General features: G+C 35.0%; 11 protein-coding genes across 13 annotated transcripts; 5 read left to right on the forward strand and 6 right to left on the reverse strand.

The window, feature by feature from the left end:
* The first annotated feature begins 935 nt into the window (after positions 1–935).
* On the forward strand, positions 936–2,472 carry LOC105223183 (something about silencing protein 10). Its single transcript, XM_011200826.4, has one exon. The coding sequence runs from the start codon at positions 1,032–1,034 to the stop codon at positions 2,370–2,372; it is 1,341 nt and encodes a 446-aa protein (XP_011199128.3). The 5' UTR covers positions 936–1,031; the 3' UTR covers positions 2,373–2,472.
* Positions 2,456–6,925, reverse strand: LOC105223185 (squamous cell carcinoma antigen recognized by T-cells 3). Of its 2 annotated transcripts, XM_029549061.2 has the most exons (14): positions 6,631–6,885; positions 6,233–6,500; positions 5,786–6,153; positions 5,545–5,720; positions 5,321–5,480; positions 4,589–5,261; positions 4,352–4,517; positions 4,201–4,285; positions 3,682–4,116; positions 3,504–3,621; positions 3,331–3,442; positions 3,145–3,265; positions 2,986–3,088; positions 2,456–2,926 (listed from the first exon to the last, which is right to left on the reverse strand). In XM_029549061.2, exons 2-14 carry the CDS (start codon positions 6,362–6,364, stop codon positions 2,669–2,671), a joined length of 2,907 nt encoding a protein of 968 aa, XP_029404921.2. In that variant the 5' UTR covers positions 6,365–6,500; positions 6,631–6,885; the 3' UTR covers positions 2,456–2,668. The 2 variants fall into 2 exon arrangements, with proteins under 2 accessions (XP_029404921.2, XP_011199130.2); XM_011200828.4 differs by lacking the exon at positions 6,233–6,500 and having other exon boundaries at positions 6,770–6,925.
* Positions 6,926–7,170: 245 nt separating this feature from the next.
* Positions 7,171–7,851, reverse strand: LOC105223182 (thioredoxin-2). Its single transcript, XM_011200825.4, has one exon. It carries the CDS (start codon positions 7,707–7,709, stop codon positions 7,380–7,382), a length of 330 nt encoding a protein of 109 aa, XP_011199127.1. The 5' UTR covers positions 7,710–7,851; the 3' UTR covers positions 7,171–7,379.
* Positions 7,852–7,959: 108 nt separating this feature from the next.
* On the forward strand, positions 7,960–10,219 carry LOC105223180 (uncharacterized). The gene has a single exon (XM_011200823.4). The coding sequence runs from the start codon at positions 8,430–8,432 to the stop codon at positions 9,204–9,206; it is 777 nt and encodes a 258-aa protein (XP_011199125.2). The 5' UTR covers positions 7,960–8,429; the 3' UTR covers positions 9,207–10,219.
* LOC125775254 (thioredoxin-2-like) lies at positions 9,414–10,219 on the forward strand. Its single transcript, XM_049454118.1, has one exon. It carries the CDS (start codon positions 9,487–9,489, stop codon positions 9,889–9,891), a length of 405 nt encoding a protein of 134 aa, XP_049310075.1. The 5' UTR covers positions 9,414–9,486; the 3' UTR covers positions 9,892–10,219.
* LOC105223179 (U1 small nuclear ribonucleoprotein A) lies at positions 10,218–11,194 on the reverse strand. The gene is made up of 2 exons (XM_011200822.4): positions 10,740–11,194; positions 10,218–10,673 (listed from the first exon to the last, which is right to left on the reverse strand). Exons 1-2 carry the CDS (start codon positions 11,090–11,092, stop codon positions 10,376–10,378), a joined length of 651 nt encoding a protein of 216 aa, XP_011199124.1. The 5' UTR covers positions 11,093–11,194; the 3' UTR covers positions 10,218–10,375.
* A 334-nt stretch (positions 11,195–11,528) lies between these two features.
* LOC105223178 (partitioning defective protein 6) lies at positions 11,529–15,981 on the forward strand. The gene is made up of 5 exons (XM_011200821.4): positions 11,529–11,772; positions 12,569–12,797; positions 12,857–13,082; positions 13,355–13,523; positions 13,574–15,981. Exons 1-5 carry the CDS (start codon positions 11,707–11,709, stop codon positions 13,928–13,930), a joined length of 1,047 nt encoding a protein of 348 aa, XP_011199123.1. The 5' UTR covers positions 11,529–11,706; the 3' UTR covers positions 13,931–15,981.
* Positions 15,982–16,105: 124 nt separating this feature from the next.
* LOC109579348 (sodium channel protein Nach) lies at positions 16,106–19,046 on the reverse strand. Of its 2 annotated transcripts, none has more exons than XM_049454111.1 (8): positions 18,605–19,046; positions 18,317–18,523; positions 18,089–18,254; positions 17,881–18,023; positions 17,334–17,794; positions 17,019–17,247; positions 16,354–16,466; positions 16,106–16,240 (listed from the first exon to the last, which is right to left on the reverse strand). In XM_049454111.1, the coding sequence occupies exons 1-8, from the start codon at positions 18,724–18,726 to the stop codon at positions 16,128–16,130; spliced, it is 1,554 nt and encodes a 517-aa protein (XP_049310068.1). In that variant the 5' UTR covers positions 18,727–19,046; the 3' UTR covers positions 16,106–16,127. The 2 variants fall into 2 exon arrangements, 1 of the variants encoding a protein (XP_049310068.1); XR_007422470.1 differs by having other exon boundaries at positions 16,205–16,240; positions 17,065–17,247.
* Positions 19,047–19,184: 138 nt separating this feature from the next.
* On the reverse strand, positions 19,185–20,541 carry LOC105223177 (lymphokine-activated killer T-cell-originated protein kinase). The gene is made up of 3 exons (XM_011200820.4): positions 20,160–20,541; positions 19,746–20,104; positions 19,185–19,689 (listed from the first exon to the last, which is right to left on the reverse strand). Exons 1-3 carry the CDS (start codon positions 20,420–20,422, stop codon positions 19,286–19,288), a joined length of 1,026 nt encoding a protein of 341 aa, XP_011199122.2. The 5' UTR covers positions 20,423–20,541; the 3' UTR covers positions 19,185–19,285.
* A 3-nt stretch (positions 20,542–20,544) lies between these two features.
* LOC105223176 (NADH dehydrogenase [ubiquinone] 1 beta subcomplex subunit 7) lies at positions 20,545–21,394 on the forward strand. Its single transcript, XM_011200817.4, has 3 exons — positions 20,545–20,698; positions 20,759–21,202; positions 21,272–21,394. Exons 1-2 carry the CDS (start codon positions 20,621–20,623, stop codon positions 21,137–21,139), a joined length of 459 nt encoding a protein of 152 aa, XP_011199119.2. The 5' UTR covers positions 20,545–20,620; the 3' UTR covers positions 21,140–21,202; positions 21,272–21,394.
* Positions 21,395–21,400: 6 nt separating this feature from the next.
* On the reverse strand, positions 21,401–25,252 carry LOC105223175 (RNA cytidine acetyltransferase). Its single transcript, XM_011200816.4, has 11 exons — positions 24,915–25,252; positions 24,409–24,856; positions 24,184–24,347; positions 23,637–24,126; positions 23,056–23,577; positions 22,896–22,995; positions 22,643–22,838; positions 22,355–22,578; positions 22,118–22,290; positions 21,657–22,045; positions 21,401–21,589 (listed from the first exon to the last, which is right to left on the reverse strand). The coding sequence occupies exons 1-11, from the start codon at positions 25,115–25,117 to the stop codon at positions 21,475–21,477; spliced, it is 3,024 nt and encodes a 1,007-aa protein (XP_011199118.3). The 5' UTR covers positions 25,118–25,252; the 3' UTR covers positions 21,401–21,474.
* Positions 25,253–25,391: the final 139 nt, after the last annotated feature.

Consider the following 25,391-nt stretch of genomic DNA (forward strand, 5'->3'; position numbering starts at 1 on the left):
AGAAGCCGGACATTCCAGGTGCATTCCCTTAAATAATAGTCCTTACTACTTTTGCTGTGGTCGTCGTCAAAAGTGGGGTCTTCCGTCCTAGGCTGTTGTTTCTTTTTCATTCGAAGTGGTTTCTACGTATCGGGTCCCAAGCCCAGCGCACGATTTCTCTAGGAGAGTATATACTTGTATACACATTTATATAGCGAGCCGCTTGTTTCAAGACCGACACCCACTCGCAGCCGCACTTCTGGTGATTAGACTTTAGCAAACCCTTAAACCGAATATGTCGGAGTGGGTCGACTGAAGGTTCCTCTCGTTTAGTCATGACCACGGGCTCGACATCGGTTGGCTACCGCGTCTTTTCCATCGTGCGCCAGAACGTCAGAGTAAATATTGGGTATAGCCTTACGCCTATTACTGCTTACCTAGAGGCATGACCATGGGGTTAACTCTTCGAAATAACGGCCTTTTATCGGATAATATCCGATAACATATCACCCGCTGTTGTGGATTTGTGAAGTCGATTTGCCGCGTGAAACTAGAGTGTTCCTAGCGCAACTTCGTTCTAGATACTATTGTAGGTTAGATTCCTACTTATCCAGAACAGATCCCTACATACAAAACTTGTGTTGTGTATGCAAAGAGTCCCCGCATGACACTGACCATTTGTTTCCATGGCTCGCTAAATCAATCTACTTCTGTTCCGATTCCGTCGAAACAGGCCGTTTCCTGAATTTCCGAGGGAATATTACAGCCTTTAGAGATGCCTACAGCTGAATAAAGTTGTCGTTGGAATTTCAAAAATACCGCCACCTTTATCTCTTAAGTGAATTAAGCACATGCATCTCAAATTTATAGAACAGTTTTTAAAATAGTGAATACGTTGGCTACTCTTTACGAATTGTTTATTTCTCTGTGAATGTCACGAAGTAAGAGGAAGAATCATTAAACAGCTGTTTTTGATTGGACGCGAATCACACGTGTGTTATAACTGAAGCTAGAAGTTATTTTCCAAACAATTAATTTAAACTTTTGGTAAAATGGGTGATAAAATTCATATAGACCAAAAAAGGTACGATGATGCTGACGATTATGAACCTACAGACTCTGAAGCGGAGTATAGTGAGGATGATAAAGAATTATTGCGCCAAGTTCGAAAAGGCCGTAAACGTGAGTTTGATAGCAAAGAAAACGAATTGATGGCATTCGATGAAAGTGATGATGAGGACGATGATGAAGATGATGTGGGCGCTTTAATGCGGGACAGTGATATAGAGGGCGCCGAGAGTGATGATGACTTACCCGATACCACAGATTGGGGCGATAAGAGCCGCAATTATTACAATACAGATTTTGTGGATCCTGATTATGGCACATATACTGCGGAACAAGAGGAGATGGCTAAGGAAGAGGAAGAGGAAGCGAAAAAGATACAAATGCGTTTAGCAAAACAAATGAAAGAAGAGGACTTTTTATTGGATGACGCACTTATTCATGCGGTTAAACCTAAAGAAAAAAAGCTAAAAGTGGAAACTGCTGTGGCAGAACCAATCGAAATTAAAGCAGATCTTGCTGGTATTACAAAGCGAGATAAATTAAGATTATTTCAAGAAGATTCACCAGAGTTCGCACCACTTGTGGACGATTTTGAAAATTATGTGAAAGAAGTGGAACAAATTATAGCACCCGTTATGCTATACGTGCGTCAAAACAATGTGCCAAAGATACCTGCTTTACAATTTGCAGAGCTCTATCAGAATATAGCGCTCAGTTATTGTTCGAACGTAGCATTTTACTTGCTTTTGAAAGCTAAACGTACCGCTGTACGTAACCATCCAGTTACAAAACGTTTATTACAATTAAAAAAACTCATCAAACAGTTGCAAGACAAATACGATAATATAATACGACCACAACTGGAGGCATTATTAGAGCGAATTGTAGATGGTGATAAATTCCAAGTATTAGATGTGAAGGATATCGCTGACAGGACTAAATCTAAGAAGAAGACAAAATTGGGTATACTCGAAAAATATGATGAGAAAAGTAAAGTTGATATCACACCCGCTGATGAGGAGTCTGAAGAGGACGATGATGAAGACAATGAAGATGAAGATATGGACCTTACTGAAGCTGATCCATATGCGGATGAAGATACACGTCGTGGCATTACCTATCAAATTGCCAAAAACAAAGGTCTTACACCCGCGCGCAAGAAAGAGTTGCGCAATCCACGCGTCAAGCACCGCAACAAGTTCCGCAAAGCTTTGGTACGACGCAAGGGTGCTGTACGCACCGTACGCAAAGAAACAACACGGTATGGTGGCGAAATATCCGGTATCAAAGCGACGGTCAGCAAGAGTGTCAAATTCAAAGTATAATAATTTCAAAAATTATATTTTTAATTTTACAATGTTGGCGAGTAGATATTGCGTGAAAGGTGTTAATATAAAATACAAAGTGATTCATACAAAAAATATATATATTACCTTTTATTTCGTGTTATGGAAGGAAGGACAAAATGTAAACAAAGATTAATACATTATTATGGTGCATTGTTTCTTTTTCTTTAAATATTTACGATCTAATCACTATTTAATTCACAATGGGGTAGATAAAAACTACCGCTATAATATCGGTAATGGCTGTAATTTCTTTCAATGGCGACAAGCCACACTTATTTGAGTAATAATTTTCGAAAGTCCTCATTTGTTTTAGAAAGAGACGCTCCATTAGTGGCTTTGCTAGTTGCTGCACTAGTGACATTAGTATCTTGCGCGGTGGTAAGTTGTTTACGCACCACTGTTGGTATAAGTGACATGCGTGGCTTTTGTTCAAAAGCCTTATTATGTTTTTTGCTTATGCCAAGCGCTTTGTTTGCATTTATAGCGGCCGAAGCAGGCTTTGGAGGCGGTGCTGAGATCGCCACTGTAATCTGTAAATTTAAATTATTTAATACACGACAACAAAATTATTTCTTTTTTGTGTGCTTACAATATGCGAACGCAGTTCCATTTGATCAGTACCAAGCACAGCTTTACCTGCAGCTGATTCATCTTGGTATTCGATATAAGCGATATTTTTGAATTTACCACTTCTGCAAGTAAAATTAATTTTTATTTGTAATGAAAAAACTATTTAATTTCTACATACTTGTGATATACTAAACGAACGTCTTGCAACTTGCCAAATGCGCCAAAAATCTGCTCTAATTCTTCCTTTGTGGTGTCGGAGGGTAAACTTTTTACGAAAAGTTTCTTTGGTTCTACATCGTCTGTATAATAAGCGAAGTTGTACATTTGTGAGCAAAGCTGCAATATTATCTATGTATAAACTTACCTGAGTACTTAAATTTCTGTCGCTTTTCCTTGTCGCGCAAAACACTGGATATAAACAACGGCCGACCGTTCAGGGATATTCTATCCATAGCCAACGCTTTCTCGACTTCAACCTAAAGGGAAAATAGAAATTGTCGCCGTCATAAACTAAAATTAAAATTTTTGATTCTTTACTTCGTTTTCCAGTTCTGCATAACCAAACCCTCGACTTTTGCCATTCGCAGAGCGTATAAGCGTCACATTTACAATTTTTAAACTCGGCAAATTGGCACGAATGTCATCTTCTGATAAACTAAAATGAACAGTTTAAGTTTTTATTTTAATTATTAAAAAATGCTGTTTTTTTTTATACCTGTAGTCCAAATTACTCAGAAATATGCGTAGATGATCTTTGGTTAAATCAATTTCCTGATTTTCATGCTCTTTAAATGTGGCGGTCTCAACACGTTTTGGTCCAGGTACATTGGCACTGCTACCACCCACACTATTGCCACTAGGTTGTACATTTTTCTTTAATATTTCCGGCTTCGCTTTCTTTTCCGGCAGCGTAGACTCAGTCGCCGCGGTTGTTTTCCGTTTTAAGCCTCGATTACTTTTATTAGCTGCCATTGAATCGGATTTCACGGGTAAAACTTCTGTACGATACTGTATTTTGAATTCAGCACATTCCTTTATACAGTTACTAAGTGTTTTGGTTGTGCCATTGCAACGTTCGAAGCGTTCCCAAGCTGCGACAATTACCATTGGATTATCAAGTCCAGGTGAATGCAAAGCTTTGCGAAATAATCTATGGAAATGGAGGGGTTCAAATTTTAGAATTCAAACAGGATATAAAATAGTTTGTATTATAAAAGTTTATAAAAAAACTTACTTCCTCGTGGCTTCCAAGTCTCGTCGCAGCTCCAATTGTGCAAATTCTATCCACAGTCCTGAGCGTGTTGAATTGTCGGCACTTTCTACGTTGTTTTAAAGAAGAACAGTTAACTGCTAAAAATTTTATAAATTAAAAAAAAAAAAAATACCCATAGCTGTTGTCCAGAGCTCTTTTCCACGTTTAGCATCTTGTAACGGTCCATACTCCAAACGCCCCCACATTTGTAAGATCTCACAATTGCAATCCGCTAACACACCCCATTGCTGGCCGAGTATAGTCCAAGCTAAATTGAAATTTTTGCGTAGAATATCGCACTGAAAGTTTTAAAAATAGTGCATAGCTGTAGTTTGCCCCCAAAAATATGTTTAAAAAATTACAAATCTACCTCGTCATCATTCTCGTAATTCGTGTGTCGTCGCAAATAAGTTAAATACTCCAACCAGACAGTGACAGCCTGCTCAGCTGTTTGAAAACCAGCTGTCATAGAGCATTCCAAAACTTCCTGCACATCCTCCCGCGATTTACCCAACTGCTCCAGCAGTAGCATATGCTTGACATATAATTTTTCCGACCACGTACAGTTGCGCAACGCCCGCTTATTTACATCAACTGCTGTTTGGCGGAAAATAGGTAAATCTTGTAATTCTTCTGGTCGCCCGTAAGCGTCACGGTACGTGAGAAAGTCGATGTACGTTAACCAGCAATCAATATTTAAGCAGCAGGCGGCAACCATACGTTCATAAACTGTTTGCAGCACATTTTCATCAAGAAATTTATCCGATTCTTTGATATAGTTCATATAGACCTCAGCACGTTCGCGATAGCACTTAACATCTAACTCTTTGAGTTTATATTCGAAAGGTAAAATTTTGCTCTGGTATTCTTTTGCTTTGAAATAATTTTTATCCAACAATTCCCAACTTATTTCATGGTTGATGTGTTCTTTGTTCTTTTCGTAAAATACTTTAAATTCAATGTAACTCTCTTCCATATTGAAAAGAGGGTATTTCAATTCTTGTAGATAACTCTTGATGTACGCCTCTTGTTTTGCTTCCGCACTACGAAATTATGCACATAATATAATCTATATATATATTTATAAATATAATCTATTTACCTCATAGTAGGGTGTGCTGATAAAAACTCCCGGTATAGTTTGAAAAACTGTTGGCCCTCAAGGCAATGTAAACCATAAGTTCCTAATAATTCACACCATATTTTGTCGGGATCAGCGCAACGTGGAGCTAATGCCGCAAATTCTAAAGCAATGGCAGTTGCTAAAAAAATGGAAATATGCATTTTTAGAAATATCTCCAAATACATACATATTAATTAACTTACAATAATAATCTGCCAAAGATTTTCGAAAAAGACCTTCAACAAATTCCATTTCTTTGGGAGACAGAGCTACATTCATTTCAATACTCAAATACTTTAACCACAGCTCTTGCGACAAAGGGTAAACAGCGGAAAAACGGCTATATGCTTCTCTTATGATATCCAGGTCGTCTGTAGTACTGTAAAAAACATTTAAGTACTATTTTAAATATTAGATTCTCAAAGCATAATTGTAGATATTTACTGTGCTAAATCACATAGTTGTATATATTTATCGTATGCATATTGGTTTACATCCAACTCTTTGCATAGCTTTTTATATGCCGCTAGTGACTTTTCCGAATCGTCCATATCATCATCATCATCACTGTCCTCACTGACCCCATGTTCCATTTTTTGTCCAACGGCAACTTCTGATGGTTCGGCTATATCCTCATCACTTAAACTGGCATCATCAATACCAATTGTGCCGTCTTGTAGCTGCGCAGCTTCATTCATAAGTGAATCTTCGTCCGTGAGTACTGCTGTTGGCGGAGCCAAAGTACTAATTGCTGGTTGTACTTTTGCTCTCACAGCATCATACTCATCATCAGATTTTAACAAAGCTTCCTCCTTAAAAACAAAAATAAACAAAATTGATAATAAAAATGCGTACAAAATATTGTGAAATATTTCATATTTATGTGGTTACTTCGGCTTCATCTATTTCTGCTAGTTCGGCAGTACTCTCTTTGGCATCTGTTCGCGGATTTTCATTTCTTACACTCATTTTGTTCAAAATATTTATATTTTTACGAAAAATCTCCTTCAATTGAAAATCCATACAAATCGCTAGACAAAAATTATTCTCTTCTTCTTCTTGTCACAATTTTTACAACGTTCACAAACAACGTGGATTAGTATTTTTCTATTCCTTTGTGGATGGTATTCGTAAAAAATTAACCAATAAGGTACCACGACTGCTTGGAATACATAAAAGAAAAAAGTTGGGAAGTCTGAAATAGCTCAACTCATAATTAAGCACAAATTAATAATTAAAAAAAAATTTTAAGTACTTTCTTTTTCGATTTTGACGTTTTGACTTCATACCATTTAGAAATTTTCCACACAGTTTAAATATGTCCATTTATGTATTTTTAATTATTTAAAAAAATTAAATAATATTTTTGAAGGCGCTAATTCCTTTTTTAAACGGTTTATTTTTTACAATCAATATAAAATGCCGTACCATTCTGTTGACCATCTTAAATTATCCAAATTAATTCCAAAATAAATTTGTTAAGATAAGTATGCGTTGCAAACTATAAATATTTTTTTAGTATAAAACTCACAAGACACCCAATCGAAGGCGATCTGAAGGCAACTATAGCGTATTGTTGCGATGTTGGTGTCTATATTTATCCGCTAACCACGCAAAACATACATAACTGTTCCTTGGATCAAGGTAAACATTCCTTTTTAAATACCGTAATCGCAGATCAAAGTCCAATTTTCAAATTCTTAAAATATTTACCTCAAGAGTTCAATTCAGATAAAATTATTGGCCAATCCTTTAGAAATTTAAGCTGGACTATAGTGATTATGTTACCATTATAACCATGATGCTTTTTTTTTAAATAGAAATCCAAATTTTTTAGCTCATTGTCATTTTATTACATAATTTAACATACAATAGTTTTACATTGGTTCTTTAATTTTTTAATGGCATACCAGATGCACTTTACATTTGTTAAATTACAATAAAGTAAATACATTACAAATAACTTTTTTCAAAACCTCTGTTATAAATATTTAAAATTTTAGTTTTATAGTTTTCATTTACAATACAATCATTTGTCTCACTTAACTTTAGCCATTTTTGACATTTTGTACTCCAACTCCATTTCATCAGCTCCTGAAAAACGATCGATCTTACGTCCATTTCTGATAAATACAAATGTGGGCATACAAGATACTCGATAATCATGTGCCACATTGCTACACTTGTCCACGTCCACTTTTAGCACAACTGCTTTGTCCTTATATTTGCGCGATAGCGCTCTGACTTTGGGTTCAATACTCTTGCAGGGACCACACCAGCTGGCCGTGAAATCGACAACCACCAAACGGCCGCCAGCGGCCGACAATTGTCTATCAAAATCAGCATTACTTCGGACAGTGTGCAACATTTTGTTTTTTTAATTTTTTTTTTGAAAATCGTCGTATAGAGACAAAATAATTTATAATAAAAGAAAACTTGGACAATACAAACAAAATTACAATGAAATAAGATCAGTATCTTATTAATACAACTGGGACGTCTTAACACTTTGTGAGCTTTACTAAAAGTAATCTAGCATTTAATTGCATTATTCTAAAATACCAAATTTAGGCTACAGTTTGTGCTTAACGGTTTTATATATGCATATCCAAATGTACATGCGTGTGTATGTTATACAAACAATTTAAAACACAACAAATGTTTAATATACATCTTCATCTCAACTGTAAAATGTTTTTTTTTTTATGTTTTTTATTGCATATATTTCTACATATGTATATACATATGTATTCAACATATAGCCGTATATGTAACTCCCGGTGTAAATTTGAAAGTTTATTTGAGTTGTTATTGTAGCGAACTATTGCAAATTAACAAGAAAATACCCTTTACAAAAAAAGATCAAAGAACTTGATTTTGATCGTTCAGTTTGCATGTCTTTTATATACTATAGCAAAGACTAAGTTTACTGCAATCTCGAATAATACTAAGTTCTCGCTAGGTATCTATATGTACATAAGTATATTGGCATACATATTTATTTAATAAAAAACTGTCAAAATGAGATTTTAAAATTTTATTCGTTATTTTATAATTGTCTTTTAAATTGAAAATATATAAAACTGAAATGGCTTCTGGTCAAACGCCAAGACCTATATCCAATACGGCACCAGCTACAGCGGGTAGGAATCGACAACAACCAACTCCAACCCCACCATCAACGACAACAGCTTCTCCAATTGCAAATACTACAACCACCATCACACATGCTCACGCAACACCTCCGACTCCTCCAACAACGCCTATAAATCGTTCACCACAGCCAACACCTCAGCCATTAGCAAGTACCGCAGTACAGCCCACACAAGTACACCCAATACCTAGAATCCATCCATTATCCCCAGTTACTCCGCCAAACACTCCTGCTGGAGAAAACGTAAATGAATTAATAATAATAACCGAAAGTGCTACCTACAATAAACTTTTGAGTGATGTGGGAAATAAATATTTACTAGTTGAATTTTATGCACCCTGGTGTGGCGCTTGTATGCTTATAAATAGGAAACTTGAAGAACTTGCAGTATCATATTGTGGTAAATTGATCATAGCGAAGGTTAATATAGATGATTGCGAACAAATCGCTGTTGACAACAATGTCAGCATGATGCCTTCGTTTATGTTGTTAAAAGATAATCAAGTTTTGGAAAAGTTTGCCGGAAGCAGTGAAGAGAAGTTAATGAGTGTTATACAAAAAAATGTGGGTGACCCAACGAATGTCGTTAGTGACCCACCAACGACAAATCTAACCACAAGTCCAACAACGACAGCTGGACAAGCACAGCCCAGAATACCCATTGAATCGACTGCACAAATGGCTCAAGCTTCCCCATTGGCGCCTACTTAATCGAAATAGATACATTTTCAGTAATAACGTTTGGGTTTGAAGCGAGGATGTTAATAATGTTGTACATTTCATGTAATTAAATTTTCTTTGATCAAACTACACTTTGCTAAAGAAACAAAAAATTGCTCTATAAATTCACAACCACACTGTTGAGATTTTTCTGTTAAAGGGCTGAAAATATTGAAAATAAAAATTCCTGTCTTTCAAACAAAAATCTCAAAAAAATTGTCTCTGAAAAAGCAAACAATTTGACAGTACTTCGCTCTCACGCCTCGAAATCATGGTGTATATTGTACAAAATAAAGAAGATCTGGATAAGAAGCTAGAGGAAGCCGTCGGCTCTGGCCAATTGGTGGTCATTGATTTTTTTGCAAATTGGTGTGGACCATGTAAGATTATTAGCCCGAAACTCGAAGAGTTGGCCACACAATATGCCGAGAAAGCGATTGTGTTGAAAGTCAATGTGGATGATTGTGAAGACATAGCCCTTGAATACAACGTGACCAGTATGCCTACATTCGTTTTTATTAAGGATAATCATGTTATTGATGTATTCGTTGGCGGCAACTCAGAGAAACTAGTCAAGAATATGGAGAAATATGTAGGTGAACCAATACCCGTAGAAAATATGCCAGAAATTGTGGAAGCCGAACAAATAATCGAGGAAGAAACTGTGCTTGACTAAAGAAATAATAATATTAGATTTGTTTTCCTGAAATCAATATACTTATCATGTTTTAAATTAACAATCACTTACCCAGGTACTTTTTCTTTGCAAATGAAACATTTTTTTTTTACAATTCCACTGCCAAATTGGCATTTACATAATTTCCAGAAGAACTATGGTACACTCCAATGTACTATCTAACTTCAGATTATCAGAAGATTCACCCTCACATGTCATTGTGCAAGCTATGTACTATTATAATTTATAAAAGCATATTGAAATAAGTATGTATTCAAATGGATATTGAGGATAACTTTAATCAATTCATTATTTAACAGTTATGTTTCAGATTTATTGTTTCATTATATTAAATTCTAAATATAAACAAAATTTTTGCACATAACCGAGCACAATGTGTGAGGGTAGCCATAAAGAACACTAGTGCTATATTAAATTTAAATATATTGATCGTAAAGATACCCTCAAGCCTGTGATCGGATTTTCACTTTTTGGCAAATGTGATCTTCATAGCATGTGAAGGTGTAATTTTGAAACCTTGCAGCGCCTCTTTGGCAGCGTTACTTTGTAATTCGGTGGCAAATTCTACGAAGGCAATATCGTGACGATTTGGAACCAAACGCACCTCTTTGAAGCCAGGGAATTGATTGAATAACATAGAAAGCATCATTTCATTTGTTTCCTCCGGCAAATTGGTGAGGAAAAGAATTTGATTCGGTGGTTGTTCAGTTTGTGTATTAGGATTCGTATTTTCAGCATTTGCCGCCTTCTTCTTTTTATCCCTGCAAAACAAAGACAGCATACATTATAAAGAAACTTTATATTAAGCTAATAGTATTTTTACTCACTTTTTATCCTCTGTGGCTTGTGCCGGCTTTGGTGGTTTAACCTTCTTTGGACGCTCTTTGAATGTACCTTTTATTTTGGCCACTATATCACTGTCGGTCTTAGAATAAGCGATGCGCATTGGTTTGTCATAAAATGGAAATCCTTGCATAGTTCGTAGCGCGTTCGACGCACTTCCGATTTCTTTAAAAATTACAAACGCCTGACCACGCATCTTGAGCGTTTTTAGCGCCACTATATCGAGTATTTGTCCAAATTGTGAGAAAATGGCGTACAGTGATTTTTTCAGTTCTTCCTTCTTAATCTTTTCATTTAGATTGTTAATGTAAATAGTTTGATTCGGACGAACATCCATTTTTATAAAAGTTTAATTAGAATTTATTAAACAAATTGTGCAAAACGTTGCTAATACGAAAACTAAAAATTCTAATTTTGACGTTCCCTTTTACCAGCGGTAGCGTTTTATGATAGTGTTTGTGTATATAGAAAGAACAGTGTTGCGCCTTTATACAACTTGTAACTATAAAGGCCCCCAAAAAATCCCTTTGCCTTAAAAATTAATATCTTGCAAAATTCTTTTTTGATACGTTTTAATTATTACTTTTAATAATTTTTATTACTAACAATTTTCTGTTGCTACTTAAAAAATCTATAAAATGCATTAAACGGTCTTTGTTGGGAAAAGTTTGTAATGTGCTCTTTTTTCTACAATTCATTCACAATAGCGACTGGAAGATCTTGTACAAAATATTTTTATTTGGGTTTAAGTATGTGTGTATGTGCATCACTGCAATCTTTTTATTTTTTGTTGTTCAATTACTTTGCTTTTCGTTCTTTCTTTTATAATTTTTAACCAATTTTAGATTTTCTGTTAGTTTTGTAAAATAAAATTGAGTGAATAACAATAAATAAGAAAATTTTATAGAAGTTTTTGATTGGTGTGTTGGCATTTTCATGCTATAAATCAAAATGTCGAAAAATAAAACAAATTCAATGGCGACCGGAGAAACAAATCTAATCGAAGTGAAATCAAAGGTGAACCAGTGAAATGCATGAAAAGAAAATAATTACTGTCCATAGTCATTGAAAATTGGAAATATTCAGTATAGAATATAAATTAAATATTTTCTTAATTTGGGAATTTCTATTATATAAAAATAGAGATACATATGTGGATATTGACATCGCTTGAGCAAACAAGGTATCGGAGGTGATTCATAATAGACCCATTGCCAACTTCCATGCCGCTACCGTCGCTAATCCCATAAATGCCTACTATCTAACCGAGCTCTGCTATTTATGCTGCAACATGCCTCAGTTAAGCTTGACATTACATATCTGTAATTGTACTGTACGTTTACTATCATCAAAGATTTTATTATGAAGACGCAACAGGCGTCCACCTCCCTTACTGGAATAGTTCGATCTTTAATTAAATTTTAATATTTATTATTTAAGCAGCAAGGTATAGAAGTGTTTATAGGCTTAGTTCCTATGGCAATTGGGTGTACAATGTCATGTGAAACGTGACCTCGATTGAGTACAGCGGTTTTCATTACTGCACTTGTACCGAGTATATAGAATCCATTACCATGTATTACATATTAGGCGTATAACTGCGTGCAAAGAGGGAGTGTTTCGATAATTTACATTACTAATTAATTTATTCATTGTGCGCATTCCACGTTTTCCTTAAAGGGCTATACAGCCAGAGTGCTTTGTGCACGCATTTTGTCGCTTTTTCTAACTTGTAAGAAAATTCTATGAAAATGCTTTTCAGCAAAACGTAATCTCATAAAAAATATATACTTGTATATATATATATTACTAGTTTGATGCCGAATTCCGCCGCTGGAGCTTTAAACGGCATGGCGACTTGCAAAATTTTGAAGATTTCTCTGCCCTTATTGAGAAATTGCATAGACTACATACACTACAGTTTATCATTTTATACATTGACCCACGTGATAATGATCTGTTGCCAATTAATAATGATGACAACTTTGGTAGAGCGTTGAAAATTGCCAAACCTTTGTTGCGTATTATCGTTCAACGTAAAGGTAAGTAATCTAAGTTATTTGCTTTATATATATTTATTAAATATTTTATTTTAAATTAGATGATTTGGAAGAGTTTCCCGGTTTTGGCACAATGAAACCGCGCAATAATCTAATCAGCAGTATACTGGGACAGACTCCTGTCAAGACAAAACTACCAACAATATCAATACCACATGATTTCCGACAAGTATCGGCTATAATTGATGTGGATATTGTGCCAGAGACGCATCGACGTGTGCGTCTGCTTAAATATGGTAGCGATAAGCCTTTGGGATTTTATATAAGGTAAAATCTTAAATTATATAAACAGCTCGTGTATAATTTTGGATTAAGATATGTGAATGAAATTGGGCGTGTATATAATCAGAACTCGATAATTAAAAAAAAAAAATATTTGCAAATATTAATTTATTACAAATCTCCAGACCATGTTTGTCTACGATCTTCATTATTATACAGTGGAAAATTTATTTATGTTTCTTGAAATAAGTCCAATTATCGAGTTTCGACTTAATAAGCATTCTTAAATTCTGTAAATGTGTATATTTTTTCCTTAGAGATGGTACGTCTGTTCGCGTAACCGCAAACGGTTTAGAGAAACAACCTGGTATTTTTATATCACGCCTCGTGCCTGGTGGACTTGCTGAGAGCACTGGACTTTTAGCAGTCAACGACGAGGTTATAGAAGTAAATGGTATTGAAGTGGCTGGTAAAACACTGGATCAGGTAAGGCATAATTTCATTTGGCAATACATTTAAAACAACAATTTATTTAGGTCACCGATATGATGGTGGCAAATAGTTCTAATCTAATAATAACGGTGAAGCCGGCAAATCAACGTACACTTACCTCACCACGTCGCGGCTCATTCTCGCGCAACAGTCAACTATCGAGCGGTTCACATCATACCAATCAAACCAATACATCGGATGAAAACGAACAAGATGAGCAAGATGAAGTCGTCGATCTGACCGGCATAACACTCGATGACAACAATGTGGCCTCACAGCCACAACAATCAACGGTGCCATCACCGGCACTGATAATTACGTCACAACATCACCAAACGGCATCAACAGCCTCAACAATTGTCGGCGGCAGTGAATCCAAAGACGGAGTACTACATCTATGAATCGAATAAGAAGCGATATAGTATTTAAAACAAAAAAAGAATGACGCAAAAAGACAAAAATGTTATGGCAAAGGACAAACGGAACTTTCAGGTCGAACAAAGCGGAAATACAGAGTAAATAGTACATGCAAAATGATTATATTTTGCAAAGAGTTTCCGAGTCTAAAAAATATAAGCAATCTTAGGCATAACAAAAAGACAACACATATATACACACAAATTTTCATGCTTCACTTTTCATTTTATTTCTATTATATACTTAAATCGTACTATTTAATTATAAATTAATGTGTAAAGTGTAATGTTATCAATGCGTTTGACGTTTACGTCGTATTGTTTTCATTTATTGTTTACAAATTATATACGTCAACGCATTTTAACTAAACATACTGTATTATTAGGTACATATACACATATTTACATATCTGCATATGCATTGTTAATATTTTTAATCATGTTTTTTATTGTAGTTGTCCTGCTTATTTTCATATACACATTCACTTACAGTTAAATCTAGTGTAAACTTGTCTGTTAAACGTACAATGTGTTTGGTAAAAATTAAATGCTCGTATAAAACCCTACAGTGTTAATTTACAGTTACAAAGCAGCTACACATTCCAAAAAGAAAAACAAAAACGAATTCTGTGGTTTTTATGTAACATAATTGGTGCAAAACTTTTTGTTTGCACTGTAAGTGAGCGTGGATGATTTACACAAAATTCCAATTGTGTAACTGTACAATGTGTTCCATTAAATTTCAAAAAAAAAAAAAAGTTGAAAAAATAAATCTATTTGAAGCCATGATTCAAGTATATAAGGGTGTGTCTTTAGCCCAAAAAGTTATTTTATAATGTCAAAATCAGCTGTTTTGCTGTTTTTATGATACAAAAATATATTTTTCATATATTCCAGCCAGTGAAATTTGTTTTTTGAATAATCAATTGTAAATCACACATAATCAAAATCCTAAAATATATTTTTTGACATGGATTAAAAATGATTTCCATTAGAAGTAAGCTCTCAAGTAACGCAACCTTATATAATTGAATCATGTTTTAAGCCTTGACCCAAATACATATAAAGTGACTAATTGAGGAAGGCAAAAGAAAAAAAAATCAAATTAATTTACCGTCTATGCTATTTTGAAGCCTATTCGTTCTTTACATTTAAACAGTCAAATATATATAGTGCGAATAGTCACAAAACCGATTCTTTTAACAAATCTAAGGCAAATATGCGAATCAGAACCGTATTATACATACTACTCATAAGAAAATTATTTTAAAAAGGGTATTTCGCAAATCTGAATCAATATTCTTAGATATACAAAAATTTTTCCTAAAGTTTTAACAATTATTTAAATTTGTTTGTATGTAAATCTCAATGGCCTTCAAATTAGCTAACATAATTAGCAACTAGAATATTCAAAACAAAAAAAAGCTAAGAGTAAAACATCAATTTGCATGTGTCTTATAGTCTATTAGCAAACTAAAGTACTTATACAATACTATACGTCCTATATATACACATACATACCAGTATATAACAACTAAGACAGTTCAGTCCTATTTTATGCTCGTCCACTAGTAGTTAGATACATACAAATACAACTTTTAACTTACCCAAACTATTGAATGAAAAAGTTGTCAAATATTTTAGATCAAATAGCAAACCACTCAAAAGACTTGTCAATTTATGCCTTCATATTTGATGTTTTTTACAGCAAAAAAATAAAAACAAGACAAAAACACCAGCAAGAAAAAATAACATAGAAAAGAGCAGTTTACCTATATCGATAAAAAGTAAAGATAATACCAATTCCGCAGTTTTCAAAACACACTTTTAACAAATATTTATTTAAATTTTTGAGCTTAATAATTATCAGAGTCGAATAATGGTAAAGTAAATATTGCTTAAAATAAGTACATACACATTTTATACATAAATAAATACACAAATATATAATATAGTTCTACAAATTGCATTAAGCGGCAAGTGGAATTGTATTTTTGTTTAATAAAGCCTCGTGTTGGCATCCAATATTGACTTGACGTTAGTGTTTTATTATTATAAACAAGTAGATAGGGGCTAAGAACAAAACTATTTTACTCTGTAGCAACATGTTGCAAGAGTATAAAAGTGATTACAATTAAAGCCTCTAAGCATTCAGTTGATTATCGATTAACTTTTTTATAATTCAGTAATATTTTCGGATGTTATGTGTCAATCTTACGATGAAAAAGTAGATAAGCTCAAATGCACTAATAAGTGAGCAGCCCACAAAAATGCCAATGACTCCACCAATATTTGCTACAAAGAAAAAATACATAAAAAAATTGTTTATTAAACTTAAAAGCATATTTTCATTCAAGAAAGCAAAGTGGATTTGAAATGAATCACCACCGTCATTACTTATTACTCACATAATATTTCCAACCAATTGTAGAGTGAGCGTTTTGCGAATAGTATGGCGTACGTGGAATCAAAATAGATTCTCACAATGCTCAGATCATCCGTCTGTTTTATCAAAGTGACTCTAAACAGAATAAATAATTATGAAAAATGTTCAAAATTATATGCTTAGGGTGTTCGTTATATCCCAAGTTGATTTTGTTTTGCAAACGGGCTTTAAGGTTTCAGTTTTCGTACTAAAAGAATCAAATTCTAAATCATATCAAAAACTTGAATCATATTTCTTGTCCCATGCATATCATTTGGGATTTTGTGATATTTTAAATAAATTTAAAAAAAATTAAATTCGAATACAGAATTTTTCGCGGTACAAAAAAGGTTTGATTGTTTTTCTTCATAAAAACATTTATTTTTATATCTTTCAAAGTTTTATCATCAAATGTACTGAACTCTCATACAAGCAATTATGCATACATTTTCTGTTGCTCATACGACATGGTGTCCTGTATGAATACAGTCAATTTAACTGGGCACAACTTTCAAAGGCATATTTTTAGGAAAAAAATTATTAAGCTTCAAAGGCCGTTTGTAAAAAAATCAACTTGGAAAATAACGGACATACTAATGTACATATGTATGTATGTATATGCAACATAATTTCATCAAGTCCACTCACAACGACTCATACGTGTAATTAGATTTGCCGTCACTTTCTTGCCTACCAATTAATTTGAGAAATTCTTGATTTTCTGTTAGTAGATACGCTTTCTTTAATAATATCGTTTGATGTCGCGTGCCGTAATCATAAAAATTACACAGTGGCAAACATTGTGAACATTGAAGTGAACGATTTTTCAGAGCGCCTTGTTTGCCACTGTCGATGAGACTGTACGTATTTAAGGTAACTGTGAAGAATAGTACAAGTGTATGTATGTAGATATATTTGAAAAAAAAAATAAAATAAAATAAAATCATTAAACTTATCGCGAACCTCGATTCCGATGCAAGCATTCCAAATGTGCCAGTGTACAGGTTGTACCATTGTATGCATTAAGAATCAAAGGTATGTAATATGGCACACAATCACAAAACCGTAACATACCAGCAACTTTACAAAGTGACATACATTTGTCTGTACTATATTGGTCTTCACCTCCGTGGACATTTTCGCCAAAGAGATAACACTTTCTTTGTTCAATATTGTAGAATCTCATTTCACTTGTCGCTCTTTGCACCGTCACACTCAATTGTATATCAATGGCAGTAGACTGTGGTATAAAGATTTCCTGAAGAGGACCGCCAATTGAATTGTCGGGGAATTGGCCAGAACTGAATATTTGCGTTATCAAACCGTTAAAGCTGCGATCCTTTAAAAAAAGATCGGCTTTGGACGTATTTAAAAGTAAAGTGAGTCCGTTTTGAATACCGACACCTTCTACGTACTTGAGTTTACTTTGTCGACAAAAGAAAAGAAAATAGTTCTAATTTAAAAAATTAACCTACAAACTAAATTTAATGCTGGAAAGCTATTTGCTTACCTTATATCTCTTACATCGTCAATTTGATTGTATATGCAGCAGTATCCATTCGCTGTTAAACTGTTTTGGAAAAGTTCACTGCAGTCTCGAAGTTTTCCTGCCCAACGACACTTTATTATTAGATCCTCACACCGAGGCGCTAGCTACAGTTTAATTATGATTATAAAGCAAAATAAGCATATTAACCAATTTTTAGAAATATTCATGCCTTTTGTAAAGTTTCCTTAATACTGATGTTATATTTGTCTAAAAAATCCCTTTGAAAGGCCGCAGCTTCTTCGAAATCCACAGAACCAGTATCAAATAAGCCGCCGAATAATTTCATTTTCTGCAACAACTGTTGTTGTGAGAATTGCGAACCGGATTTGTTGACCCTTAAATAAATATATTTCAGGGTTAAGTATCAGGGTTTCGAAGTTCGAAGTGCTCAACTTACATTTCTTCTACAAAAGCGTTTACAGCGCTTCGGCTAAATTTGTTGATACTGCAAACGGCCACTGCCGCATATGGCACTTTCTCAATTCTATGATGATTAGATTCCAAGGTGGTCACAATCGGGTTCTCCAATATGTTTTCTACGTTTAGCCACGTTACATATGTTGCGCTGATGATACCGGTCAACAGAAAGAAAGACCAAAAAATTCTAAATCGAGGGAAACATTTTCTTTTATCAAACTGTTAACTTTCTGAATTTTATTTTTCAATAATGATTTATCTAAATTACCGTTGATATTTTTCGCCATTTATATAGTGTAACAAATGAAATCCGCTAAGGCTGGTATTTTTCAAATATTCAATTATTGTCTCCTTGAGAGCAAGATAAAATACAGTGCTAAATTTTAGCATTATGCTTTTACAAGTTTTAAGGATCCGGTATAATTTTTTATTATTTCTCGACTAAAACTTCTCTGGTTCTGGTGCGTTTATACTGAAAATTTCAGTATTGTGCCCTTTTATATTTTATATGCAAGCATTTTCCTGTAGTTGGGCGTAGTAAGTGGGCGTTTTGCTACCGTTGTCAGTAGGTTGTGTTGTCGCCAGTTAACTTGTGATTTAGAAGATACAACTTATTGATTAGAGCGTACCCCCCACTACCGTTATTAAACCTACACAAATTCTTGTTTTTTTATACCCTGAACAGGGTACAATAAGTTTGCCCCAAAGTCTGTAACATCCAAAATAAAAGTGGAGGTTCCTTAAATATACATATATGCGTAGTTGTGTCCCTCTGTATATACGCGAACTGAACCCTCAGTTTTTGAAAAAATAAGGTATGCATCCTCGACACGATCAAATAAAAAATATTGTTTTTTGGAAAATTCTTTTCTTTACTAGTCATTCATCTATTCTATTTTTGACATTAATAATTCAGGTTTATTTTTAAATTAGTCAAATCTCTACTCAATTATTGCATCGTTTGGTTCTCTTTGTCGTTAACATTATCATTTTGCAACATTGTCCATATGGTTTTGGCTGTTGGTCTATCTTCTGCACTTTCGTTTGTACAACAATAAAATATCTCCATAATTATATTGTATTCGTCCGTTAATTGGAATGCCTGTGGTAGTGGTGGACGTGTACCACAAGCATTTTCGCAAATTTCGGACACTTCTAGTTCTGCACAACTATTGTCAGCCAAGTTTGATGAATTAGAATTTTCTTGGTCGCTGGTCTCTCCCATAAATAGTGTATGTGGTGGCACTAACGAAATTGTTTCATATATTATTAAACCGAAACTAAAAATATCTGCTTTACAATCGATGACTTCTACTTCATCGATTATTTCGGGTGCCGACCAAAGATTTGTACCTGTAATTACTCCAATTATTGAACAATTGCTCTGTAGAAAATTATTTTATGCTTACCAACATATCGTAGTTTTGGATTTTTGGTGAAATCAATCAATCCATTTTCGTCCATTGGCAAGCTTACACCGAAATCGCATAATTTACATATTTCGAAATCACCTTTCACCAATACATTAAACGATTTCAGGTCACCATGCAATAATTTAACTTCTGTATGTAAATAATCCAACGCACTTGTTATATCATTAATCATTTTGAGTGTATACTTTGCGGGTAATGGACCCTCATTGTCTTCATTGCGATCTTCTAGCAAAGTACCTAATGAGGTTTTACAGCATTCGAGTGCTAATGTTTCTACACCATCTGAGTTTTTAATTATACCACGAAAACCAACAATATTAGGATGAGATAGCTTCCTGCAAAAATTCCAATATTTTTAAATCAAATTTCAAGAGCAATCAAAATAAGTACCTTAAAATATTCGCTTCTTCATGAATACGTGAATTAAAGAGTGAAGCGTGTTCATTGTTACGTATTCTTTGAGAAATTCGCTTCACAGCCCAAGGTGAAAGTACTTTACCGCATTTAGGTGACCGTTCCAACTTATAAACATTTACTCCAGTTCCGTATCCAAGATTTTTCATAAATGGAGATGGTGGTATGCGCAATGGTGTACTAAACTTTTGCACATTTTGCAAATGCATACTACGTGTCTCCCGTCTTGGCGTATTCATTATTTTGTTTGTAATACAATAATATTATTAATTGAAGTATATGTTTAACTGAATTCACTGCTGAAGCTTCTGTTGGTTTTAATTTTGAAGATTGTCAAAATATTGGCGCCACCATTTAATGTCTAATGCGCTGCCATATTTTTATGATGTTCATAAATTATTCATTTGAGTTGACATCGCCACCAATCTATTACATTTATGTATCCATTGCTTGTCAAATTTGACGTTTTCCGCAAGCAGCCAGCAAGAAAGAAATCGGCGAGCAACTATATTTACGTAATTTGTTTATAAAAATTTCAATTTTGTGCAAAAATATTAATTTTATCTATCTAATAGCGAAACGTACAAAACGACGACATTATGGGTAATGCTTATGCACGTGCCATTAAGCCAGATGTAATGCCTGGTCCTGATTGTGTGCCCACATTCGACCCAATGTTGGGTTTCGAATCACGCAAAGAGCGTGTCATGATAGCGACTGTCGAAGAGATGGAATCTGCTAAATTGCCACTCGAAGATCGTGACTACTGTGCACACAAGTTGCTTAAATACCGTGCATGCCGTGCTGATACCTTCCCCTTTGTATACAAATGTCATCATGAGAAACATGACTATTTAACATGCGAATACGAGGACTACGTGTTGCGTATGAAGGAGTTTGAACGCGAGCGAAGATTGCGCGAACGTCAAAAGCAGATCGAGAAGCAGGGTGCTTAGAATTTAGGATATTAAATGCTTAAAAAAGTTTTGTTATACAAATGTGATGGCAGTTGATTGCGGGTATGAAATACGCATATAGCGAAACATACATAGTTCGTTTAAATACAACTTGTAATATTATTTTTCTAGTTCTGTGCTGTTACTAAAGAAACTGTTTGGACCGCTAAACAACTTGCACGGTGTCACATTCAATTTTCAAGCAAATAGTCAATGAAAATATATTCTATAAATAAAGCGGAATTAAACAAACGACGAAGCTTAAGGTATATAATTTTTTTATTCTTAAGTTTTTGTAGTAAAATCTTTACTACCTTGTTATAAACAAAAAATTATTAAATTAGGGACTTCATAGAGGCTTTAGTCTTTTTACTAAATTTGATTTTCTTCTTTTTCGGTTGCTCTTTAGGCTCACCTTTCTCTACGGGGTCTTCCAAGCGCTTGATTCCACTGTAGTAGACAAAAAAATTTAAAATTTATTATACAAATACTTTCAATAAGTTTGTAAAAGGTGTACCTTTTAACGGATATCAGCTTCGTTTTGCCATCATTATTTGTCAAGGCCTTCGACCAATCCTCATCGGTGCCCTTAATGGCGAATTCCTTTAAGCTCTCCATTTTCAGCTTTCTAAGTTCCTCCTTTTGTTTCTTCGATAACTGTTGTGCCGTCTCTTCCAATTCGTCATTGAGCGACAGCGAAACTGGTACAAAATCTTCGCCACGGTTCAGCTGTGTCTCACTCTTCATATTGCTCTCGATGTGACCTTCGATAACTGCAAGCAGATATTTGGAAGTTTTCTTGAGCATATCATAGAATTTGGCCAAAATTTGATTGCCGGGCATATTCAGCTCTGCAGCTATAGCGTCCACTGTTTTCCCCTGCACGCCAATTGCGAGTAGGATAGCCTGTTAATTTTGACGTGAATTAACGCAAAGCTTTTGTTTTTGTAAATCTATAGCAACAATAATAGTATTTACCTTTTGTAAAGTGTCTATTTGCAGCTCCTGCATTTTTCCTTGGAAATACAAGGCACTTATATCGCTCACCAAATCCAGTATCAAACGATATTCGATTTGATTGCGCGAATACGCTTCCAAACGTTCAATATCATGCGGCAGGAAGTAAACATCAAGCGTGTGCTTATCGAGCGCTGTTAAATAGAAATTTGTGTGTGAAGGAGCAGACTAATTTATAAGTTCCAGTTTCACAATTACCTTTGTGGTCCATCTTTGCCCACTTATTATCTATGATGGATAATGCTAGACTTGTGGTGAATTCACGAAATGTTTTGCTCAAAAGTTTGGTTATGCGTCGTCTAAAGTCATTGAAGTACAAACTCAACCATTCGGCACATTTCTTCTCTTGTGTTGCCCCAGATTTATCTAATGTGTGCAGCATAATACAAGAGTGCTCACCAGTCAGATCATTTGCCTTTTGACTATATTCGAAAAAATATATATATTTGTAAATTAATATAAGAAAATATTTTTGAGCGGAGCTACCTAACATATACAGGCACGAAACCTAAATTTTTCCAAAATTTGAGTAGCTCTTGTGTTAAACCATAAGACGTGCCCAAGTAGTCGATATGTTCCGGCACACGTTCACTTAAGCGTTTCAACAAGGTGGGGATTTTACGACGAGGCCGTATTTGCTCTTTCAACAAACCCAGTTGCTCTTCCTCCACTTCTTCAATGCCTATATATTGATATACCAAAATTAATTGAATTGTTTATTTTTCAAAATCAGACTCACCATTAGCATTTTCCCCATCCTGTGGATTTTCACTCAAATCGGTAAATTTACCCTGATAATAATCGCGTAGCAGTTTTATGGCACGTTTGCCATAGCCCATCTGAAAATTAAAAAAATAAATTATTAATATAAGTGTCTACTAAAATATTGAATTGCCTACCCTCTGATAGTTGGGATGTGTAGCAATTCGGACCACTCGCACGCCGGATAATTTGGGGAAATCTCGATCACCGAATTGTTCCGAAACGTTCCATGGTATTAGATCGCCGCTAGCCTTTTTGCCACGGCCCAAGGAATCTGTTATTGTTTGTGAAGAAATCTCACCCTCCAATGCAACTTGCACAACAACTAGTATTTCAGGTAGCTGATCTTTGCGTTGTATAGGTCCGAGTAGACAGAAAAGATGATGCGCCGGCGCATCACTCATCATTTGTAGATCATTAGGACTGTTCTTATAATGTGAAGCTACATATATGGAGACAAGACGATGCAGAAAAGATTCGGCTGCTTTATGATAAGAGAACAGTGCATCACGATCGATGTAATAGAGATCGCACACATCCGGTGTTGGACAACCCGAACTGATGTTGGGTACCGTTGTGGCATCTAGACATAATAAATTTATCAACCATGCTTCGATATCATCGCCCTCGCTATAACGAATAGATTCCTCGAGTTTAATCTGAAAAATGCATTAAAAATGTTATTTTGGCGCTGTAGGCATTTTTAGGTTATACTTACTGGTGGTGGCGCATTATTATCCTTTTGCAACTGTGACATCAATTTCAAGCTAAGCGAACGTCCCGTGCCCTCATAACCGTTAATGGTTGATGCCATGAATATCAAATAAGGACCCATCATCTTTTTTACCAAAGGCAATGGTATGGCTGCAGCTTCGTCAATCACCAATAGATCGGCGGCGTTTAAGAGATGTGTATCGGTGGGTGCAATATATTGTATAGTTTGACGATTGGAACGGGTAATATTGATGCGGATAATCGCTTTCTTGTAATCCGGATTTGTAGAGCGTATAATGGTGTAGTCGGCGTGCTCCTGATATTCTAGTGCATCAAAGCCCTTTAGCACAAACTCAAATAGTGTTATCAAATTCTCCGGATGTGGTGAAGTGACGTAGACGTTGACATAACCGAATGCTATTGCGGCGGCAATAGATAGACCCATAGCGGCGGACTTACCACGACCTCTTGCGGCAGTCAGCGTTGTGGGTGGCCTAAGGAAATCATATGCATTATTATATTACTAAAAGAGTTTAGGGTTTTTAACTTACTTTAATTGCTTCTCGGCTAATGCTTCGATGAACTGTGCCACGGCACGGGCTTGGTCATATGTACGACATTGATTCACTAGCGGACCAGCGGGTGGGGTATCACGTAAACTTTCCTTCAAGTCTTGTAACATTTCAGTATTTTCAGATTTGCCAACTTCAGCGGGCTACAATTAAATTATGTTAGTTTTAACAGGAAATAATCAATGACAATATTGATGAAATTACATTAACGGGATCCACATTGATTGTTTTCGAACTCAACGGTAGCACAGTCAAGTCATCGTTTACCACCAGACAGCGTTTACAATCAGCCAACGAGAGTATCAAGCGTTCATTGAAACGGCATGTGACAGTTTGATGTGCTTCGGTACGAAAACGTTTATGCACATCCATGCTCATTGTGTACAACTGCTTAAGCGATTGCAATGTTTTTATTAATAGTATAATTAAACCACCGCCTTCAACTGTTTCCACTGTGCGTGCTAGCAAATTGGGTGTGAGCGCTTCAAAATCCTGTAACACACATACGCCATAGGTGCGACCCAGCACTGCATGTGTCTCCGAGTAGTAGCGTCCATGTATTGTTGTGGACACACGAAATGTATCGAACATATCCGCATCGTTAACATCAATTTTACCGGCCGCAATTTTTTTAGCGCGCTTACGTCCATGGCTAAATAGACAATTTTTAAGATTGCCTTCAAATATAAATGTATTATTTAGAAACTTACTTCGATATAGCCTCGTCTTTATTTTTATAGCACCATAGCACTGTGGGACGCGCTTTCACTGTGGATTTCGTCAAAATATCGTAGAGTATCGGCACCTGATCACGTCCCTTATCACCGATTATAATAAACATTGTACGATGACCCAACTTTACGCCATTTTCGATCATCACGCGTATGCGATTGTCAATCTTCTTTTTAACCATTTTTCCAAGTTTAATTAAGTTTTACAATGTAATAAAATATATTTGAAAATATACACTTTTGAACAATATAAGCAAAGACAACGAACACACGTGCGTTGTGTTGAATTTTGACAGTCTACGTCGTTTGTTTTGATTAGTGTGTTTACCGCATTCGTTGTTTTGATCAGCGTTAAAAAGTTACCAGATATTGCTTTCAAATATGCATATACCTAACAATTATACGGCAGCACCTCCGAACATACACGAAACAGCTCATTTTCATTCATGCACCGCA

The sequence above is a fragment of the Bactrocera dorsalis genome, chromosome 4 (genome assembly GCF_023373825.1).
Source record: "Bactrocera dorsalis isolate Fly_Bdor chromosome 4, ASM2337382v1, whole genome shotgun sequence".
Taxonomy (NCBI): domain Eukaryota; kingdom Metazoa; phylum Arthropoda; class Insecta; order Diptera; family Tephritidae; genus Bactrocera; species Bactrocera dorsalis.

Excerpts from the sequence above, each read along its gene's own strand:
- LOC105223183 (XM_011200826.4), top strand. The coding sequence starts at position 1,032 with ATGGGTGATAAAATTCATATAGACCAAAAAAGGTACGATGATGCTGAC.
- LOC105223185 (XM_029549061.2), bottom strand. The coding sequence starts at position 6,364 with ATGGATTTTCAATTGAAGGAGATTTTTCGTAAAAATATAAATATTTTG. Across the intron at positions 4,117-4,200 it reads GACTTGGAAGCCACGAGGAA|ATTATTTCGCAAAGCTTTGC; the intron begins GTAAGTTTTTTT and ends CCATTTCCATAG. Across the intron at positions 3,089-3,144 it reads GTTCGTTTAGTATATCACAA|AAGTGGTAAATTCAAAAATA; the intron begins GTATGTAGAAAT and ends TTTTACTTGCAG.
- LOC105223182 (XM_011200825.4), bottom strand. The coding sequence starts at position 7,709 with ATGTTGCACACTGTCCGAAGTAATGCTGATTTTGATAGACAATTGTCG.
- LOC105223180 (XM_011200823.4), top strand. The coding sequence starts at position 8,430 with ATGGCTTCTGGTCAAACGCCAAGACCTATATCCAATACGGCACCAGCT.
- LOC125775254 (XM_049454118.1), top strand. The coding sequence starts at position 9,487 with ATGGTGTATATTGTACAAAATAAAGAAGATCTGGATAAGAAGCTAGAG.
- LOC105223179 (XM_011200822.4), bottom strand. The coding sequence starts at position 11,092 with ATGGATGTTCGTCCGAATCAAACTATTTACATTAACAATCTAAATGAA. Across the intron at positions 10,674-10,739 it reads CAAGCCACAGAGGATAAAAA|GGATAAAAAGAAGAAGGCGG; the intron begins GTGAGTAAAAAT and ends TTTGTTTTGCAG.
- LOC105223178 (XM_011200821.4), top strand. The coding sequence starts at position 11,707 with ATGTCGAAAAATAAAACAAATTCAATGGCGACCGGAGAAACAAATCTA. Across the intron at positions 11,773-12,568 it reads TAATCGAAGTGAAATCAAAG|TTTGATGCCGAATTCCGCCG; the intron begins GTGAACCAGTGA and ends ATATATTACTAG. Across the intron at positions 13,524-13,573 it reads CTGGTAAAACACTGGATCAG|GTCACCGATATGATGGTGGC; the intron begins GTAAGGCATAAT and ends CAATTTATTTAG.
- LOC109579348 (XM_049454111.1), bottom strand. The coding sequence starts at position 18,726 with ATGCTAAAATTTAGCACTGTATTTTATCTTGCTCTCAAGGAGACAATA. Across the intron at positions 18,524-18,604 it reads AATGGCGAAAAATATCAACG|AATTTTTTGGTCTTTCTTTC; the intron begins GTAATTTAGATA and ends CCCTCGATTTAG. Across the intron at positions 18,024-18,088 it reads TTAAGGAAACTTTACAAAAG|CTAGCGCCTCGGTGTGAGGA; the intron begins GCATGAATATTT and ends ATTAAACTGTAG.
- LOC105223177 (XM_011200820.4), bottom strand. The coding sequence starts at position 20,422 with ATGAATACGCCAAGACGGGAGACACGTAGTATGCATTTGCAAAATGTG. Across the intron at positions 20,105-20,159 it reads GAAGAAGCGAATATTTTAAG|GAAGCTATCTCATCCTAATA; the intron begins GTACTTATTTTG and ends GAATTTTTGCAG. Across the intron at positions 19,690-19,745 it reads TCCAAAACTACGATATGTTG|GTACAAATCTTTGGTCGGCA; the intron begins GTAAGCATAAAA and ends GAGTAATTACAG.
- LOC105223176 (XM_011200817.4), top strand. The coding sequence starts at position 20,621 with ATGTATCCATTGCTTGTCAAATTTGACGTTTTCCGCAAGCAGCCAGCA. Across the intron at positions 20,699-20,758 it reads CGGCGAGCAACTATATTTAC|CGAAACGTACAAAACGACGA; the intron begins GTAATTTGTTTA and ends TCTATCTAATAG.
- LOC105223175 (XM_011200816.4), bottom strand. The coding sequence starts at position 25,117 with ATGGTTAAAAAGAAGATTGACAATCGCATACGCGTGATGATCGAAAAT. Across the intron at positions 23,578-23,636 it reads ATAATAATGCGCCACCACCA|ATTAAACTCGAGGAATCTAT; the intron begins GTAAGTATAACC and ends TGCATTTTTCAG. Across the intron at positions 21,590-21,656 it reads AAGCTGATATCCGTTAAAAG|TGGAATCAAGCGCTTGGAAG; the intron begins GTACACCTTTTA and ends TGTCTACTACAG.